Raw genomic sequence first — 19,769 nt, 5'->3', positions numbered from 1 at the left:
AGTGTGGGCACAGTGGCACATACCTGTAATCCTAGCTACTTGGGAGGTGAATTGTGGCCATCCTCAGCAATTTAGTGAGATCCTATTTCAAAATAAAAATATAAGGAGCTGGAGTTCAAGCTCAGTGGCAGAGCACTTCTAGATTCAATAACCAGCAACAAAAACAAAATAACAAACCAAAAAACATAATCAAAAATTGATTTGCTAATAATGAATTCATTTTTAAAATAAAAAAAATAATTTTCTTAAATTGTTATGCTGTTTTGCTAGGATATAGGCGTTGTGCAGAAACATAACAGTACTATTGCACAAAGTGGGTAATCAATGGATATTTTTAAGTGTAAAAAATTGATGCTGAAGCCAGGCATGGTGGCGCACGCTTGTAATCCCAGCGCTTGGGAGGCTGAGACAGGAGGATTGTGCAGGTTCGAAGCCAGCTTCAGCTACTTAGTGAGGTTCTCAGCAACTTAGTGAGACCCTGTTTCCAAATAAAATATAAAATGGGTCTGGGAGTATAGCCCGGAAGTAGAAAGCCTCTGGGTTCCACCCCCAGTACCACATACACACACACACACACACAAATGATGCTGAGTGGGGCGTGGTGGTTCATGCCTGTAATTCTAGTACTTAGGAGTCTAGAACTGGAGGATTGCATATTTGAGGCCAGTTGCAGTAATTTAGCAAGAGGGTAAACCCAACCAACCAAAAAAAAAAAAAAAGAAAACTCAGGTAGAATGCCCCTGGGCTCAATCCCCAGTATCACACCCAACCAACATAAACAAACACATACCCTGATGCTAATTTGGTTTGCACAGGATGCCAAATACCATCATTTTTCTTCCTTCTTCCTTTTTCTCTTAATATGGGATTGTCAGGTAAACAAAGAATAAACATGGTGATTTCCTGTTTTTGTTGAGCATAGTCCTTTAGTAACATATACTTACAGATAATTATCAATCCTGCACCTCAAAATTTCAGTTCAAAAAGTTTTATTTTAAAAAGCAATTTAAGCTGGCGTGGTGGCACACACTTGTAATCCCAGCACTTGGGAGGCTGAGACTGGAGGATCACACAGGTTGGAAGCCAGCCTCAGCTACTTAGTGAGGCTCTCAGCAACTTAGTGAGACACTGTTTCCAAATAAAGTATATATATATATATATATATATATATATATATATATAATAGGTCTGGGAGTATAGCCCAGAAGTTTCGCATGCGCGCGCGCGTTCTCTCTCTCTCTCTCTCTCTCTCTCTCTCTCTCTCTCTCTCTCTCTCTCTCTCTCACACACACACACAGAGACACACACAGCAATTTAAGAGCTGGGTGTGGTTGTGCAAGCTTGTAATCCCAGCATTTGGGAGGCAGAGACAGAAGGATCACAGTTCACAGACAGCCTAAGCTACTTAGTGAGGCCCCTTGCAACTCAGTGAGACCCTGTTTCAAAGTTAAAGAATAGCCCGGTGTGGTGGCACATGCTTGTAATCCCAGCATTCCACACGAAGAGACAGAAGGATCCTGGAACTTCAGTACTTACTGAGGCTCCTCATGACTTAGTGAGACCCTGTTTCAAAATAAAGAATAAAAAATAGGGCAGGGGTTGTTGCTCAGAGGTAGAATTCCCCTGGGTTCCATCCCCAGTACCACAAAAAAAAAAAAAAAAAAAAAAAAAAAAAAAGCAATTTAAGGCTGGGCACTGTGGTACACGCTTGTAATCCTTGTACTTGGGAGGCTGAGACAGGAGAATCATGTTTCGCGGACAGTCTCAGCTACTTGGTGATGCTCTTTGCAACTCAGTGAGACCCTGTTTCAAAAGAAAGAATAAAAAAAAAAAAATAGGGCTGGGTGTGTAGTTCAGAGGTAGAATGCCCCTGGGTTCCATCCCCAGTACTGTAAAAAAAAACCCAAAAAACAAAAAACACCAATTTAAGACATTACTAATGCCAGACCATAAGGAGAGTGTTTCAAGGCTAGAATACTGATGGATAGATAAAAAAGGGCAGAATGTTTTCTAGAGAATGAATCAGCCTTTGACATGATTTTTGTTCCACAAATTTCTTTTTTAAGAATAGTGAATCACTTCAAAGGAGAATAAAGTACTGAAAAAATGTGTAGCTCATATATTCATTGTGTTTTGAATTTGTATTTTAAATTTTAGCCTATTTAGATCACCACAAGGATACACCTCACAATAAAAAATAAGACTCCATCTTATATGCTATCTGGAAGCTCTTTAACATGCATTACATATCATAATGAAGTAGTACAAAAAAACTTTTTTAAACACAGGATTTTTCTCTAAAGCTTAAATGTGAAGCAGACAGACGTCTGACTTTCAAACAGATGGAACTCTAGAACATTTCCAGGATACATAAATCTGAATGTTGTGTTACATTTTATGCCCGAGACAGCTAACCAATCAATTGATGGGTAGGGTTTCTGTACTCACTGTTTTTCTTATCTTCCCTTTCTAACATGCAAATATAACAATTCAGTGTATCTTTTGTAGTCCTATGGATGAGCATTACAAAATGTATATGATTTTTATAATTTACTGTGGTTTGTAATAGTATGTGTGTGTATATGTGGTCCATTACTTAATCAAGACATACTCAATCATAAATAATACCAATTCATACATTCCAATATGTGTACTCTGACATAAGAAAAGTAATACAAATTGCCATTAATAAAATGAGTTTATTTTAAAGTTTCCTCAAAATACACTTATAAAATTACCCACATACTAGGCTTAAAGATAACCTTTAAAAAGAGATTAAAATTTTATAAAATTATTTTCTTTTAGCTGCTAAAATACATAGATTGAAAGGTATTAGGAGAAAAAATGTTAAGCCATGGTCAATGTTTAAAAAAGACAAATACAAATTAATTCAATAGAATACCACTAGGATATTAAATCTTAAAAACATTTAGGGAAAAAAAGGTACCTTTTTTTTAAAGAAAGCTCTAATCTTAAGCAATACTTAATAAGAAATATATACTATATATCACAAGAACAATGATCTAAAAATTTACTTAATTGCTTTATAAAAGAATCAACCTACACAGGAAGACACATAGGAAATTGCTTTTAAATATATATTAATTCCTTATTTTTTCTGATTAAAGATACTGAATGACATTTTAGCCCATTCCAATTTAAAAATAAAATTACTTATATTTAATGAGATATTATCTATTTTAATAACATAAAAGTTCAAGCATTTTCCAAAAGTATACCTGTGTTATTCCAAAAAAGAAAGGAAGAAAGAAAACAGATTTACCTACCAATATTTTTCAGAAATTTGGAATATTTACATACTTTATAACACTGTAGAAATCTTTGGTGGTGACATATGGAATAAGATCCCTGAAAACACTCTAAAAATTTTGTTTCATCAATCAGTATAGTCAAGTATTTAATCAGTAATAGTGGCAGTTGCATTTTTTAGCCAAAAAGATATACTGAAGTGTGTAGAGGAAATCTTATATAAGACCTAGATGCATTAACAAAATTAATTACTTAGCAATAGGCTTATTTCTGGCTCCTTTTTATACCAGGAAAAAAATATGATACAACAAAGAATAGGTCGATTCTTACGCCTTAACAAACTTGGGAAAGGGTTAAATATTAGTGAATATGAATAAATTCTAACAGCTACCAAATAGCAACTTACATGGGTTTGTGTATCTAATACCTGTGCCCCAAGTGGCAGTGCAGGAAAGCAAGGCACTGTGGTCTACGGGCAAATTTACATCTCTTAAAACCAGTAGCCTTAAAAGCAGAGAAACAATAAGACCTGCTCCAACATAAAAGAAACAACATGTATAACTTATTACACAAACCTTAAAGAAAACGACATGCCAAAACACATAAAAGGGGCAGAGCCATAATTAAAGAACTGCAAAATGAGAGAAATGAAATAATAGAAGAAAAAAATGTTGACAATAAACTGTAAATGTGAGAGAGTTTAACAAGAGGACTTGCATTACTTGAGACTGATGACTTGGATGAAGCATTTTGATTCTAAAAGATTAAAAATTAATTCAACTTAATATAGTCTATGAATTTATTAAAGTATAGGTGTTCTCTGTTGTTGATGATTTTTGGTTTTTTTTTGTTTTGTGCTGGGGATTGATCTCAGGGCTTTGAATATGCTAAGCATGTGTTTTATAACCGAGCTATACCCCAAACCTCAAAGGATAAGTTTAACACCGTGATTAGATTTGAAAAAGGTAGAATGTTGCCAATCAGTCTGCACAGATAATGTTCTTGATAAAAAGTCACTTACATTACCTTATCAGGCAATTTGAGATGACATTGCTTCTGTGTAGGAAAGATAAATATGGTGTAGCATTTGTATTGAGAAGTCTAATACCAGGAAATACGAATAACACTCTCTTCCAAGAGTTTATTTATAATTAGAACTCATAGGAATTTTGAGGAGAAACTAGAGTCCTTCCAGGAACCAAGAGGATAAAAATTAGTCAAGGTAAAGTAAATGGAGACGTTCATAGAGTTAAAATTTGGAAGAAAGAAAAACTGAATGAATTTGTTCTTGGTGTTATGTATCAAGAATGTCAGATGGTATGGAAAATATTAAGACTATTATTGAGAGGCAATTATGTATTATACTAAGGTACTCCTGAGTAAACATTCCATTTTTGGTTAATACTCTGAGAGGGTCCTGAATATACATTAACAGCTGGCTTTGTTTCTTAAAAGGTAGAAAGATCAAAGTCTCATAAATCTCTTTGGGCAAACAAGTAAAACGGTCAACTAAAAGATCTGACCAAGCAGAGTAAGTATAAATTTGATTATTGATCACTAAAACAATCACCAAAAATATGCTGACTTAGGGTTTGCAATGCATAGTTATTAATGCAACTACAGTTATTAGTCTGAGTTCAATGTCTCCAAGTTTCTTAGCTTAAAAATTACATTTTTCCAGTAGCTTCTGATATATGGGATTAACAATGTCTGCATTTTGCATTGGTATTCATCTTCATGGAATTATCTCAGCCAGAAAAAGATTCAAATGATTTTAGTCAATGCCAGATTTATAAATGATTTATAAACACATCAATGCCAAGCTTGTGAACGGATTGGCTCTTGGATAATTTTGTGAATTAAAAGAGATCTAAGTGCTATACTCATTTCTGACTCTATTTCACAAAAGTTATCATTTTTAAAAGCTGAAAATGTAATTGGTATTGACTGAAACGTGAAATTCAACTATATTGTAGAGCTAAATATGGATAACCAGTTAATGATTAAAATAACTTCTCATTTTAGAGAAAGTAATTAAAAATAGTTTAAATTAAATAATCAGCTATATTTTTATGTTAAAAATCCAATGAATTTAAAAAATGAAACTCAAAGGAAAGGAGATGATGTATTTCAAGGCATAAATTTGACATCTCAGGATATGACAAACAACAATAAAGACAGTGTCAATAAAATTTAAAGTAAATGTACAGTTTTGTAAAATAAGTAAACAATTTTCAAGTGTGCAAAACTAGTCAGGAAAGTGCTATGTGGACATCTGGTTGTTCAAATATTTGTTTCAAAAACGTTCAGTTAATGGTGAAAAAACTAGGAAGTATTATAAAAGTAAAAATTTAGGGAATATTGCTGATGAATTTCTATAATTCATGATTATATTAATAAACTTTACATAATTACCTTCAGTAGTCAATATTTGAAAGTAACTGTTAAAGAGATAAAAACTATTCAAATTCATGAGATTAAATCCTGTCACTGCCAGAATTTAAAGAACTATTTGAACATGTAAATCTTGAATAGATCATGTTAGAAGTCAGTTTATTAGTATTATTTGTCTTGGGATATTTGAAGTGTAGATGACTAAAAGTACACCTGTGGTCTCTTCTTCACTCTATATTTTAGTGAACCATACCGCACCTGAAGAGAGAAGTGTGTTGTTATTAATAATTAGATTCATTACTTTCTTGTATGTGTGACACTGGAGATAGAACCAAGGAGCATTCTACTTTGAGCTACACCTTCAGCCCTATTTTATTCTTTTATTTTGAAACTGGGCCTAAGTTGCTGAGGCTGGCTGTGGACCTCTGATTCTCCTGTCTCAGACTCCCACATACTGGGATTATTATCACGCACTGCCTGCCCAGCTAGACTGATTACTTTTAAAATTAAAAAGAATTTAATAGTTCATGATCACAGTAATTTTTAACCTTTCTCATATAAAGAATCAATGATATTGTGAGCATGTATAAAATAGCATTCCTTATGTACTAAAAATATAGCTGGTACTGTGTTGGATACAAGCTGCAAATTGTTAATAACAAATAAAAATACTGACTTATTATATTTATATTATTTTTATTTAAAAATACTGTTATTATTTATGTTTTACTTAGTGAAAGCCAGTGAACATTCACCCTCTGATGCTTTCTGGGCACAAAGACAAATTACTGTGGATAAACTTTTACTATTTAATCATCATGTAGGGTTGGTGGAAAGCAAAATTATGTAGTTAATTTTGTCAGTAGCTTTCCTTGTTTATACACAAGGCTGGCACTAAGTATTCTTGATAACCAAACCATGGGATTTGCTATGTGGGAATGCTACTTTCTACCTAAAAGTGGAAGATTAGAAATTATCATTTTCAAAATTTCCATCAAAATTTTTTTCCCAGAGATCCTAATACATCCATTCTGAATAAAGCATTCTCAATATAACTGTTGTTCTACCATTCCAATTCTTCATTTATGGACCATTAATACTCTTAATGATAACGCAGCAGGGAAACTCTTGAATTCTAATCATTAGGAAAACAACTTTGCACTTGACTAACCTCCTTGCGGCCTTTGACAGTTTTCACAGCCTTCATGCTTTGCGATCTCCGAAGCCCTTTGTGCGTTACCATCTCATCATCTGAATATGGCCCTTCTGCATCTTCATCTGTTTTCTCATCTGGATCTCTCAGTGGAATTCTATAGGCTAAATGAGTTGTCAAAAACAGTATGCTTTGGTCAAAGGACATCAGTCAGCACTGGCTCTTCACCTAGTTCTCTGCATATTGTACATTTGCCTAGTTACTTTTCTCTCTCTCCTCTGGAATGTGCTCTCTGACCCTTGTACTACTCTACTTTTTTTGGTTTTTTTTTTTTTTTTTTTTTTTTGCAGGTATGGAACCCAGGGGCATTCGACCTTCGAGCTACACCCTCTGCCCTATTTTTAATTCTTTATTTTGAAACAGGGTCTCACTAAGTTGCGAAGGGCCTAAGTAGTTGAGGCTGTCCACGAACTGCAATCCTCCAGTCTCAGCCTCCCAGCATTACAAGTGTGCGCCACCACGCCCGGCTTGGCTTGTACTACTCTAGATGAAGATCACAACTCATTTCCTCCAGGAAGTTTTCCCTGACCATTTTTATTTTTACTATGCATCTTTTATTAAAAAACTATTTTTGCATATGTAGGTAACACACCCATCTTTTTAAACCATTAAGAGAATATAATGAGAAATGTTACAAAGTCTCTTCTCACCCTTTCTCCTTTTCATGAATTCTAAACAACCCAAACATTTGTGTGTTTCAACTGTCATGAGTGCTTTTGACATTTAGAAATTAGGGTTTCCCCACTCCAAACACATGTGTCTTATCTTTTGTCAAGAATGAGAATGGTAAGGTAAACCAGGGAAGACCCAAAGGGCTACAACTCTGGGCAAAGTAAATTCACTGGAGGCAGGTCATGGGGATGTTAGACCAACTCAGTCACAGCTGCTGAGATAAAACCCAGCCAGACAGGCTACAGTAATTAGAAACACCACAGGCTATGATGACAGATGTTGGACAGAGAAAACAGCCGGCCTCAGGAAGGTCAGGGAGAGACCATGAGGAGACCATGTGGGTGTGCTAACAGGCGATAAGACTGCAGCTATAAAGATTTAATTATTGGCCAATAGGCACACATGCCGGCCTGGTCACTGTTAGGAAGTGTGAGAGTATCCTGAGGCGGGGACTCGGGAACAAGCAATCTCCAGTCTCCTGAAGCATAGGTTCTCAAACTTTAGCACACCTTACAGTTACCAGCAGAACTTTTCAAAACACAGGTCTCTGGGGTCCACCCCCAGAGTTTAAGACTCAGCAAGCCTGGAATGGGGCTGAGATTTGTATCTCTAACAAGTTCTCTGGTGATGTTTATGGACGCTCACTTTGAGAACCTCTGCCTAAGGCTGCTGGAGAAAGCCAGATAAGAGTGACTCTCCAGCAGCCAGAGCAATGGGTAGATTATAAAGACCATGAGTTTACAAAGCTTCCGCAAATTTCAAAATATAATAAAGAGGAGGAGCACCAGCAGGGTGCATGCTTGTAATCCCGGTACTTCGGAGGCTGAGACAAGAGGATGGCAGGTTCGTGGCCAGCCTCAGCTACTTAGTGAGTTCCTGTTTCAAAATAAAATATAAAAATAAAAAAATATAAAAAATAGGGCTGAGAGTGTAGCTCAGAGGTCGAATGCCCCTGGGTTCCATCCCCAGATGCGCAAAAAAAAAAAAAAAAAATCCTCAGGTAAGGGAAAAAGCAGAAGGGTTTTTAGGCTCACGGGGAAGCAAGGGATGAACTCCTTTCATGTGAAAAAAACTACATCAAATATATGTTTATTGGTCTGATCTCCTGCGACATGAATAATTTGGACTCACTAAGTAAACCATGAAGAGTTGTTAATAAGCTTCTTAATTCTCATAATAACATAAACAACTTTAATTGTATATTAGGCAAGTACAATTTATGCTGCCAGACTTCTAGTCTAGAAATCAGGAAGGCTTTGGAGGCAGAATCAGCTGTCACTGAGGCCAAGACCTTTGTTCCTGCAGCAACAGGTGTGTTCTGGGGGAGGAGGGATGTTGTGCCTGCAGAGAGCAGGAGAGGCTGAGGAAGAACAGAGCTGCTTTGGCTAGGATGGGGCACAGGGTCACAGTCCTGGGAGAATGCTTTGGATGTAGTATTGAATAGGAAAAAAATGTACATAGAGAAAAAAAAGTAAAACATAAATATAAAACCATATTCTTATATAGAAGTGGGCTTTTAGGTAATTTTAAATTACTTTTCCTTATTTCAATTTGGGAAATATTTGCTAAAATTATAAATCATCTATAATTAAAAAATAAATCAGAAAAAACTGTTTTTAGGTGGTCATCTCTACATTATTTTTCTTTTTGTTTACTTATTATTGTGGTGCTAGGGATTGAACCCAGGCCTTGCACATGCTAGACAAGTATTGGATCCTTTAGGTATACTCCCAACCTACATTATTATAATTATTATTACATTATTATTATTATTTTTTTTGTGGTACTGGGGATTGAACCCATGGGCATTCTACTTCCAAGCTCCACCCTTAGCCTATTTTATTCTTTATTTTGAAACAGGGTCTCACTAAGTTGTGGAGGGCCTAGCTAAGTTGCTGAGGATGACCATGAACCTGTGATCCTACTGTCTCAGCCTCCCACGTACTGAGATTACAGGTACGTGGAACTACGCCAGGCACCTGCTATGTTTCCTGATTGTGATGTTAGGCTTAAGAAAGTTTATTCTAAAAAAATAAAAATATACATAGGGATTTTCTACTATATGATTTAATATTTTACATTCAAGTCTTAGTCACTAAGAATTTATTTATAAGCCGGGCGTGGTGGCGCACGCTTGTAATCCCTGCGCTTGGGAGGCTGAGACAGGAGGATCACACAGGTTGGAAGCCAGCCTCAGCTACTTAGTGAGGCTCTTAGCAATTTAGTAAGACTCTGTTTCTAAATAAAATATAAAATAGGTCTGGAGTGTAGCTTGGAAGTAGAAAGCCTCTGGGTTCCACCACCAGTACCACCAAAAAAAAAAAAAAAAAAAAAAGAATTTATTTATAGGCAGAGGTGTAACTCAATTTCTATTCTAAATTCTATGTCTAGCAGTTTTCCTAACACCACTTATTATTATTATTATTTTATTATTATTATTATTATTATTATTAATTTTTTTGTGTGTGTGTATTGGGGGTGGAACTCAGGGACATTCTACCTATGAACTACACCCCCAGCCCTATTTTTTATTCTTTATTTTGAAATAGGGTCTCACTAAGTTGCAGGGGGCCTCAGTAAATAGCTGAGGCTGTCTGTGAACCGCGATCCTCCAGGTCTCAGCCTCCCGAAAGCTGGGATTACAAACATGTGCCACCATGCCAGGCTCTGTCTCAGCCTCTTAAGATACTGGGATTACAAGCATGTACACTATGCCCGGGAACACCACTTATTTTTCTTTTCTTTCTTTCTTTTTTTTTTTAAATATTGGTGCATTGTAGTCATACATCTTAATGGAGTACAAGATGGTGGAGGCATACATGCACACATCACTAAATTAGCCCTTACCCAATTCCCACCCCATTCCCTCTCCCTCCCTCCTTCTCATGTTTGACTTTGATATGACCACTTATTTTTATAAATCTTAAGTTATTTTAATTTTATTGTTTGAAATTTAACAAAAAAAATTAAATATCACCTCAGTAGCAAATATTTTAGTCATACCATCTTAAATTTAATAGATAAAATGTTATAAATTTCATATTTGCAATTGTTTTAATTGATAATTGAAATATAATTCTTAACCTATTCTAATATATAATTATGAATGAACTGCTGATAAAGAACTCAAATATCTGGTCTATCTAAATCAGCAATATAAAATATATACAGCAGATCCCATAATTAAAATCAATACTACTAATTTTAAATGTGTATTAAGAAAAGCCTACATTAGGAACTATCTACTTTTACATTATTAATGTAGTAATAGTGAGGCTGATGGCTCAGATTCAATGGCTTTTTCTTCAAGTTATTACTATCTTCACCAATGGCCAGTGCTTGATTGCTACCTCTTAGATAACTGACACAAAGTTTGCAAAGTTATTCACTCTTATGAAAATTTGGAAGAACTACATTACTTTTCCTTTTTAAGAAGGAACTGTTATTTTACTTTTCAAATTAGTTTTAACTATGAAGGATGATTTTCAATCCCCTTCAAAATAAAACTACTTTCTCTCCCCCCCCCTCTCTCTTTTTCTTTCTGCAGTACTGGGGTAGAACCCAGGAGTTTTCTACTTCCAGGCGATACTCCCAGACCTATTTTATATTTTTATTTGGAAACAGGGTCTCACTTAGTTGCTGAGAGCCTCACTAAGTAGCTGAGGGTGGCTTCAAACCTGTGTGATCCTCCTGTCTCAGCCTCCCAAGTGTGGGGAGTATAAGCGTGCACCACCATGACCGGCTAAACTACTTTTTATTTTTTTGGTGGTATTGGGGTTCCTGGAAACCCTTCTACTTCTGGGCTACACTTCCAGACCTATTTTTTAATATTTTTATTTGGAAACAGGGTCTCTTAAGCCAGCGCGGCTGGCTTTGAACCTGCGTGATCCTCCTGTCTCCGCCTCCCAAGCGCGGGGGATTACAAGCGTGCGCCACCATGCCCAGCTTAAACTACTACTTTTTAAAAGAAAAGTTAAGTAGTCCTGTACCACATGGACTTCATATTAATAGGAAATGTGTGGAAGAATTCAGTTCTCAACCTTTCCTTAACCCAAGTTTTCTTCTCTACGATTGAATGATGAGGGAACTATGTCTTATTTATGTGTATACTTCTAAGGTCACAATAATTTATTATAGCTACGGAATAAAACAATTATGACATACTCCTGATTTATGCCTACAAGTTACCTCATGAACTAGAACATGTCATTTCTACACATTTTTCCACTGTAGTAATCTTTTTTTTGTGTGTGTGGTACTGGGGATGGAACCGAGGGGCATTCTACCTCCAAGCCACACACCAGCCCTATTTTTTTATTCTTTATTTTGAAACAGGGTCTCACTAAGTTGCAGAGGGCCTCACTAAGTAGCTAAACCTGGATCCTCCTGTCTCAGGCCTCTCATATACTGGGATTAAAAGCGCGTGTCACCACGCCCAGCAGTAATCCTACTTTCAAACCGAGTTATGTTTCTTTATCTGCTTAAACTTTCTCTCTTGTGAGTCAATAGCCTTGCTTGCCCACACGGCGTCAGGGAAGAGTATATAACATAAAACTACTTAGATGTCAGTTTGAGTAGAATGAGTAGGAAGAGTATTGATCACAGGGCAGAACTACTGCTGGTAGTGACCAGGTAACCATACCCACAGCTTCTAAAAATTCACAGCAGCCTAACGGGCTACTGCTGTCTTAGCTGAATGATTTCCACAGTCAGTAAAAAAAGGTAGGCATTAACCTTAGAGAAATTTTAAGAAAAAGAGTTAAATATAAAATTCAGAAACATAGGCTGAAATATAAATTTTGTCTACCCAAGGTCAGAGAGTTACCATGTATTATTTTAGAATACATCTTGACCCACAAACCCAATCATGAAAGGACTATAATATATTCAAACAAACAGGCATACCTGCTGGCTCACTGGACGCTGGCTTGCTTTTCTTTTTTGCTTCTGGTAAAGTCTGACTTTGTGCTTGTCCCACAGACTCATCACCTTGGATAGCTGTTAAATCATGCATACTGAAACTTCTTAAACGTTCAGTTATTGCTCCTTGGCTCTATTTAACAGAGAAGTGATAGATAAAAAAAAACACTTTAATATTTAGTGTGTTTCCATTCAACATTTTAAAAGTAAAAACATTTTATTATGAAACGTAACTGTATTATAGTAATAATATCACCGAACATTTTATAATAATATCCCCGAATATCCCCAAACTTTCAGAAAACCTAGAAGATTTGTATAGTGAGCATCATACTGTTGACCCCTTGCTATATTTTATCATATTATTATCTATCTGTCCATTTTACTTTTACACAGTCCAAAGTAAGCTGCTGATAGAGTTACACTCACCTGAGACATTTTGGCATTATATTTAATTTTCTTTTGAGGTACTGGGGATGAAACCCAGGGGCATTCTACCTCTAAGCTACACTCCCAGCCCTATTTTTTGTTCTTTATTTTGCAACAGGGTCTCACTAAGCTGCAAAAGGCCTCACTAAGTAGTTGAGGCTGTCCGCAAATCGCAATCCTCCTGTCTCAGCCTCCCAAATGCTGGGATTACAAGTGTGTGCCACCATGCACAGCTATATTTAATTTTAAATGCAAAAAAGTATTATAAGATTATGCTTAGAGAAAATACCATAATTTCAAGGCTTGATTCAGTATTCTAGGTCAGTGATACCAAAATTAGCACTTCGGGGCATTAAGTGTATGTATGTATGTATGTATGTATGTATGTATGTATGTATGTATTTGTGGTGCTGGGGATGGAACCCAGAGGCTTTCTACTTCAGGGCTATACTCCTAGACCTATTTTCTATTTTATTTGAAAACAGGGTCTCACTAAGTTGCTGAGAGCCTCACTAAGTAGCGGAAGCTGGCTTCGAACCTATGCGATCCTCCTGTCTCAGCCTCCCAAGTACTAGGGTTACAAGTGTGTGCCACCACGCCCGGCTCAAGTTTATGAATTCAGAGGAACTTTTAAAAGTAAAGACACCTCTTTAAAACTATGCTAAGGACTTCCAGGAAGATGGCGACCGAAAAAAGCAGCATTTACGAGTCCTGCTAACACTTGATCTCAATTGTCACAAAATCAGTGCTTTTCATAACCAGAAAACACTGTCAGCAGAGAAATAAAAAATGTAAACACAAAGGACAGAGAAAAAGAAAACGAGAAGAACAGGAGACCAGAAAAGAAACCAGCCCACATTTTGGCAGCGGAGCTGTGCCAGCGCCATCATGCCTCACAGCACCAGGTTCCAGAGAGGAAAGGTAAAGAACGGGCTCAAGTGAGCAGCTGCGGATCATTCAGGTGTAATTCAGCTGGTCTTTCAGCACAAAGAATGTCTAAAACTCCCAGTGGCCAAGCTTATCATGCCTTCCAGGGACTCAGAACAGAGCTCAAAACCAGAAAAGAAATTTGCCAGTCTCATGGCCAAGGGTGTGGCAGCGGCGCCATATTGCCAGCAGCAGTGGTGAGTTCACCACACCCGTGACAGCTCCATAATGTTTGGAAGTCGATAGAGCAAGAAGTCGATACACAGGTCCAGAAATCTTATAGAACTCCCTTTAGACAGGATCAGAGAAAAGGTTCCCCACACCACATAATTGTCAAAACGACCAATGTAGAAGCCAAGCAGAGAATCTTAAAGGCAACAAAAACAAAAGGCCAAGTGACATTTTAGGCAAACCAATCAGAATCACTCCAGACTTCCCAAACCAAGTCATGAAAGCCAGAATGGCTTGGAGTAACATATTCCAAACTCTGAAATAAAACAATTTCCAGCCAAAAATTTCCTACCCAGCAAAACTATCAAATTAGATGGGGAAATAAGAAGCTTCCATGACAAACAGAAACTGAAGGAATTTATGTCCTCAAAACCAGTGCTAGAGAAAATACTCAAAGAGATTAACAACAAAGAAGAAATAGGTAATACACACCAGAATCAGAGAAACAATATTTTCCATCCAGCAGACAACTAAGCAAAGAAGAATAAACAGTATTTCAAACAGAAATAAAATACTAACATGTTAGGAATTAAAAGTTATCTCTCAATAATCACACTGAATGTAAATGGCCTCAATTCCCCAATAAAAAGACATAAAGTAGCAAAATGGATTAAAAACCAGAATCCATCCATCTGCTGCTTACAAGAAACACACTTTACAAGTAAAGAGAGTAACAAACTCAAGGTAAAGGGCTGGAGCAAGGTAATTCATGTTAAGCAGCCATCTTAACAAATGTGAAGTAGTATTTCACTATAGTTTTTCTTTGTATTTCCTTAATGATTAGTTATATTATGATAATGATGAGTGATATTCATGTGTTTATTGGACATATAAAAAATCTTTGGAGATTCATTATCTCTTTTAGTCTTTTACCTATTTCTAAGTTGTATTGTTTGCTTTTATTGTTGCTAATTTTTAAGATTTCTATTTGGAATATTAATATACCTTCAGATATAGCATTTGGAAATATTTTATCCCATTCTATCAGTGACTTTTAATTGTTTACATTGTCTTTGGATGTACAATATTTAAAAAAAAATTTTAATGAAGTTTGTTTGTTTATTCTTTTGTTGCCTGTGCCTTTGGAATTATATCCAAGAAATCACTGCCAATTTCAATGTTGTGAAGTTTTATGACCCAGGTTTTCATCTAAAAGTTATAATCTTAAGATTTACATTTAGGTCTTTTATCTATTTTGAGTTAATATTTGTATATGGTGTTAGGTAAGGGTCCAATTTTATTCTTTTTCATGTAATTATTATTTTTCAACAATATTTAGTGAAAAGATTATTTCCTTCACCAAATGTTCTTGGAAACCTTGTCAAAAATAACTTGACCATATATAGAAGAATTTATTTCTAAGCTTTTTATTTTACTCAAGTGGTTTATATATCTGCCTTTATAGCAGTACTATACTGTTTCGATTATTGTAGCTTTATAAGGTTTGAAATCAGAAAATGTACATCTTCTAGCTGTGTTCTTTTTCGAGATTGTTTTGGGTATTTAGTGTTCATATTTCATGTTAGGATACATTTTTTCTGAAATAAAATAAATGAATGTATGATAGTTTCACCTTAAAAAATATCCTGTGGTAAGAAAGAAAACAAGAAAGAAATATTGAAATAATATCTCTAAGTGATCAAAAGTTTTATATCAGACAAATGAATCTGTTATGTGAGATTATCAGTTAATTTTACATAAATTGCTATAATATTAAAGAATAAAGCTACATAATAAAAAATAAAACTAAAAGAAAAAAAAAATAAAACTATGCTAAGTCATGAGTGGTAATAGCACTACCTAAAACAAGGAAGAATCTTAAGAGTCAAAGAATTTTGGATATGTAATGATACTCAGTTAATGAATTAACAACTTGGTAAGATATATTTACTATGGTATAACCTGACTTTACGTTACATTGCTTTTACAATAAGAAAGACATTAGGCATAGGTGAATTTTTAAAAAAAATTTTTTTGGTGGTACTAGAGGTGGAACCCAGAGGCTTTCTATCTCCGGGCTATACTCCCAGACCCATTTTATATTTTATTTGGCAACAGGGTCTCATTAAGCTGCTGAGAGCCTCACTTAAGTAACTGAGGCTGGCTTCGAAGCTGCATGATCCTCCTGTCTCAGCCTCCCAAGCGCAGGGATTACAAGCGTGCGCCACCAAGCCCGGCGTGGCATAGGTGGATTTTTAATGTAATTAAAGTAAAATGAAATAAAAATCAGTTCCTTAATTACACTAGTAACATTCTAAATGCTCACTAGGTGATGTGGTTAGTGGATACAGGATTGGACAGTGCAGACACAGACAATTTCTGTCACCTAAGAAAACTCAACAATTTTCATCACTGTGTAACTCTGAAAGGGACATTTATGATTTTTTTCAGATAGAACTCCATTTGCCCCCAAATTATAAAGCTTTGTGAAAAGAGAAAAATAATTTCTAAATTTACCCACTTCAAATTTGCGTAGTATATAGATGACTCATTTCTTATTTATAGCTAGATTAAAAATATTCTTCTGAGGCCTCTTTACACTTATTATTTCTTCTTTTCACACATGTGAATTTATGATTGTCTCTAGTTATAATGTTGCCATAGAAACTTATACATAATGGTTCATTTCTAAATTTCAAAGTCAAAGGTGCTATAAACATTTGGGCATTACTGCTAACTTAAATTTTACCCTGAAGATAAAGGTCTTGATTCTTTTTGTTTTTTTGTGTGTGGTTCTGGAGATTAAACCCAGGGTTATTCTACCACTGAACTAAACCCCCAACCCTTTGTATTTTGAAACAGGCTCTTGTTAAGTTGTTGAGGCTGGCCTTGAACTTATGCTTCTCCTGTCTCAGCCTCCCAAGTACTTGAATTACAGCATGTGGCACTCTGTCCTGCTTTATTCATGAATCTTGGTTTAGTACTCTGGATTACTGATACCATGTTATGTCAAAACCATTTCCATATCCTGCTTGAGCTCTGTATTTCCACCATATCTAAAAAAATATTTATTTATTTATTTATTTATTTATTTATTTATTTATTTATTTGCAGGTTTGGGGATGGAACCCAGGGGCATTCAACCTCCAAGCTACAGCCCCTGCCCTGCTTTTTATTCTTTATTTTGACACTGGGTCTCACTGAGTTGCAGAGGCCTCACTAAGTAGCTGAGGCTATCCATGAACCATGATCCTCTGTTCTCAGCCTCCCGAATGCTGGGATTACAAGCATGCACCACCATGCCCGGCCTTAAAAAATGATGGTAGAAACTATTGAAGTATTTCTTCATAAAAATAATTGGATTTCACACATTTAAAAATATTCTTGGCATGGTTTAATTCATGAGACTTCTTCCTCTTTATCAGATATCATGTACTCATTAAACAGATGGTTGATAGGATACTTCAGAGACATACTTCAAGGGAGTGACCAATGCTCATCTGAAACAGATGCCTTGTTTTCTTGGAACTGTCAGTTTCTCTACCCACCTTTGTATTTCTATGCCCTCTGTCAACAGCTCTTGATTTTTTATCTGCTGTCACACATAAACAATAAATGGCCTGCATGTCCATGTGTTATAGTTTGAGCCTTAACTGTCCCCCAAAGACCTATGTGTTATAAGCTTGCTCCCTAGCTGTGGCATTATTGGGAGGTGGTGGAACCTTTAAGAGGTGAGACCTAGTGGGAGGAAGTTAAGTCATTGGAGTGTGCCCGCCCATAAAAGGATATAGAGACCTTCCTTTTCCCATTTTAGCTTCCCAGAGCCATGAGATGAGCAGCTGATTCTATACCACCAACCATGAACTAGAACCTCTTTTTTTGTGTGTGTGTGGTACTGGGGGTGGAACCCAGGGGCTTTTCTATCTCTGGGCTATACTCCTATACCTATTTTAATACTTTTATTTGGAAACAGTGTCTCAGTAAGTTGCTGAGAGCCTCACTAAGTAGCTGAGGCTGGATTTGAACTGGTGAGATCCTCCTGTCTCAGCCTCCCAAGTGCTAGGATTACAAGCGTGCGCCATCACACCCAGCTGGATTAGAACCTCTAAATCTTTAAATAAACCTTTTCTCTTTTTACACTTATGAGCACAGGAATTTTGTTGCAATAATAGAAATCTGATTAACATACTGTGATATCCTCTGCTTGACTCCAGTGTAATTTCAAGGCTGCTTGTAATTCCCAAGCTCTCCCACTCATATATATTGTCATATATATTGGACAATATATATGAGTCAAAGTGTCATTGAGGAGCCAGGCTGGGTCGCACAGGTTCAAAGCCGGCCTCAGCTACTTAGTGAGACTCTGTTTCCAAATAAAGTATAAAATAGGTCTGGGAGTATAGCCCAGAGGTAGAAAGCCCCTGGGTTCCACCCTCAGTAACACACACACACACACACACACACACACACACACACACACACACACACAGAGTCATCGAGAGGGGGAGACAGGCAGATTGCAGGTTTGAGGCTAGCCTCAGCAACTTAGTGGGATCCTTGGCAAAAAAAAAAAAAAAAAAAAAAAGCCCCTGGATTCAATCCCCAGTATAAAAAAATAAAAGTGTCACCGAGTCAGTTAGTATACTACTACTCATAAAGTTCAGTACCTTTAAGAATTATTATCAACAAATATCTTTAATCTTAGGACCCACTTCATAAACGAACTCACACACTATCGTTACTTCTATTGTTGTGCCATGCGTATTTCCCTCCAAAGCATTTATTTATTTATTTTTTTGGTACTGGGGTTGGAGCCCAGGGGCATTCTACCTTCCAACTATACCTCCAGCCCTATTTTTTATTTTTAGTTTGAAACAGGGTCTCATTGAGTTCCAAAGGACCTCACTAAGTAGTTGAGGCTGGCTACGAACAGTGATCCTCCTGTCTCAGCCTCCCAAATGCTGGGATTACAAACGTGCGCCACCATGCCCGGTTCAAAGCATGGTTTTAAGAAACTACAAAAAATTAGGCTTTTTCTATTTTCCTAGTAGATCTGGTTCTGATATTGAGCATATAATAAGTAAGCTACTCTTTTTATGCCCCAGTACTCTTGGCTGCTTAAGAATTCTCCATGGAAAGCAGCATGCATGTGAACATGAATTTGTAAGCAGAGGTTTAGCAGCTAAGTACAGGCATGGTCATGGGCATCTCCAAGGGTAAATTACACTACCCATGAGGGCTTTGCTTCATGTTTAGGTTAAGTATGAGCAAGATCCAACTCTGAGTTGTCTGAGGGTCTATTTATTGCCTGGATTCAAATTTAGCTCAAGAAAAGCCAACCTTATTATTATCGATACCCTCACAGTTTCAAGGAGGATCAGGTACTGGAGGGAAAATCAGATGCGTTCCTTCTCTGATGTCTCTCAACATCTTGACTGCTATTATCACTCTGAGAAATTGGATTTACCACTGCATATTTTTAAGAGTCAAGAATAGAACTAATATGAAAAATGAGAAATAGTATATCATAAAATTCAAAAACACCATATACATATGTATATAGACACACACACATATATAGATCTATATGTATCAACTACTCTAAAGGATAGCTATAATTACAAAATAATCCATCTAAGTACCAACCTATTCCCTCCAGTTTTTAATACCCTCAGCACAAAAAATACATTAGTAAAGAAATTATTTTTCTATATAATGTTATGTGGAAATAACTTTCCTCTATTCTAGAATTCTAAATCATATGGATAAAATG

The 19,769-nt window shown here is 36.2% G+C and overlaps 1 protein-coding gene across 1 annotated transcript in view; it reads right to left on the bottom strand.

Annotated features, from left to right (window-relative positions):
- Nucleotides 1-5,865: 5,865 nt before the first annotated feature.
- The window catches only part of REEP3 (receptor accessory protein 3), a gene marked incomplete at both ends in the record, with an annotated part of 107,036 nt that continues 93,132 nt past the window's right edge, over nucleotides 5,866-19,769 (bottom strand). The window contains 3 exons of the mRNA XM_080695064.1: nucleotides 5,866-5,922; nucleotides 6,836-6,981; nucleotides 12,455-12,602. Of these exons, the coding sequence (XP_080551190.1) occupies nucleotides 5,866-5,922; nucleotides 6,836-6,981; nucleotides 12,455-12,602 (351 nt within the window). The remainder of the gene's footprint in view (nucleotides 5,923-6,835; nucleotides 6,982-12,454; nucleotides 12,603-19,769) is intronic.

This window comes from Muscardinus avellanarius (genome assembly GCF_963383645.1).
Source record: "Muscardinus avellanarius genome assembly, chromosome: 4".
In the NCBI taxonomy this organism is placed as follows: Eukaryota; Metazoa; Chordata; class Mammalia; order Rodentia; family Gliridae; genus Muscardinus; species Muscardinus avellanarius.
The sequence above is the reverse complement of the archived record's forward strand: the minus strand, read 5'-3'. Positions and strand labels throughout refer to the sequence as shown.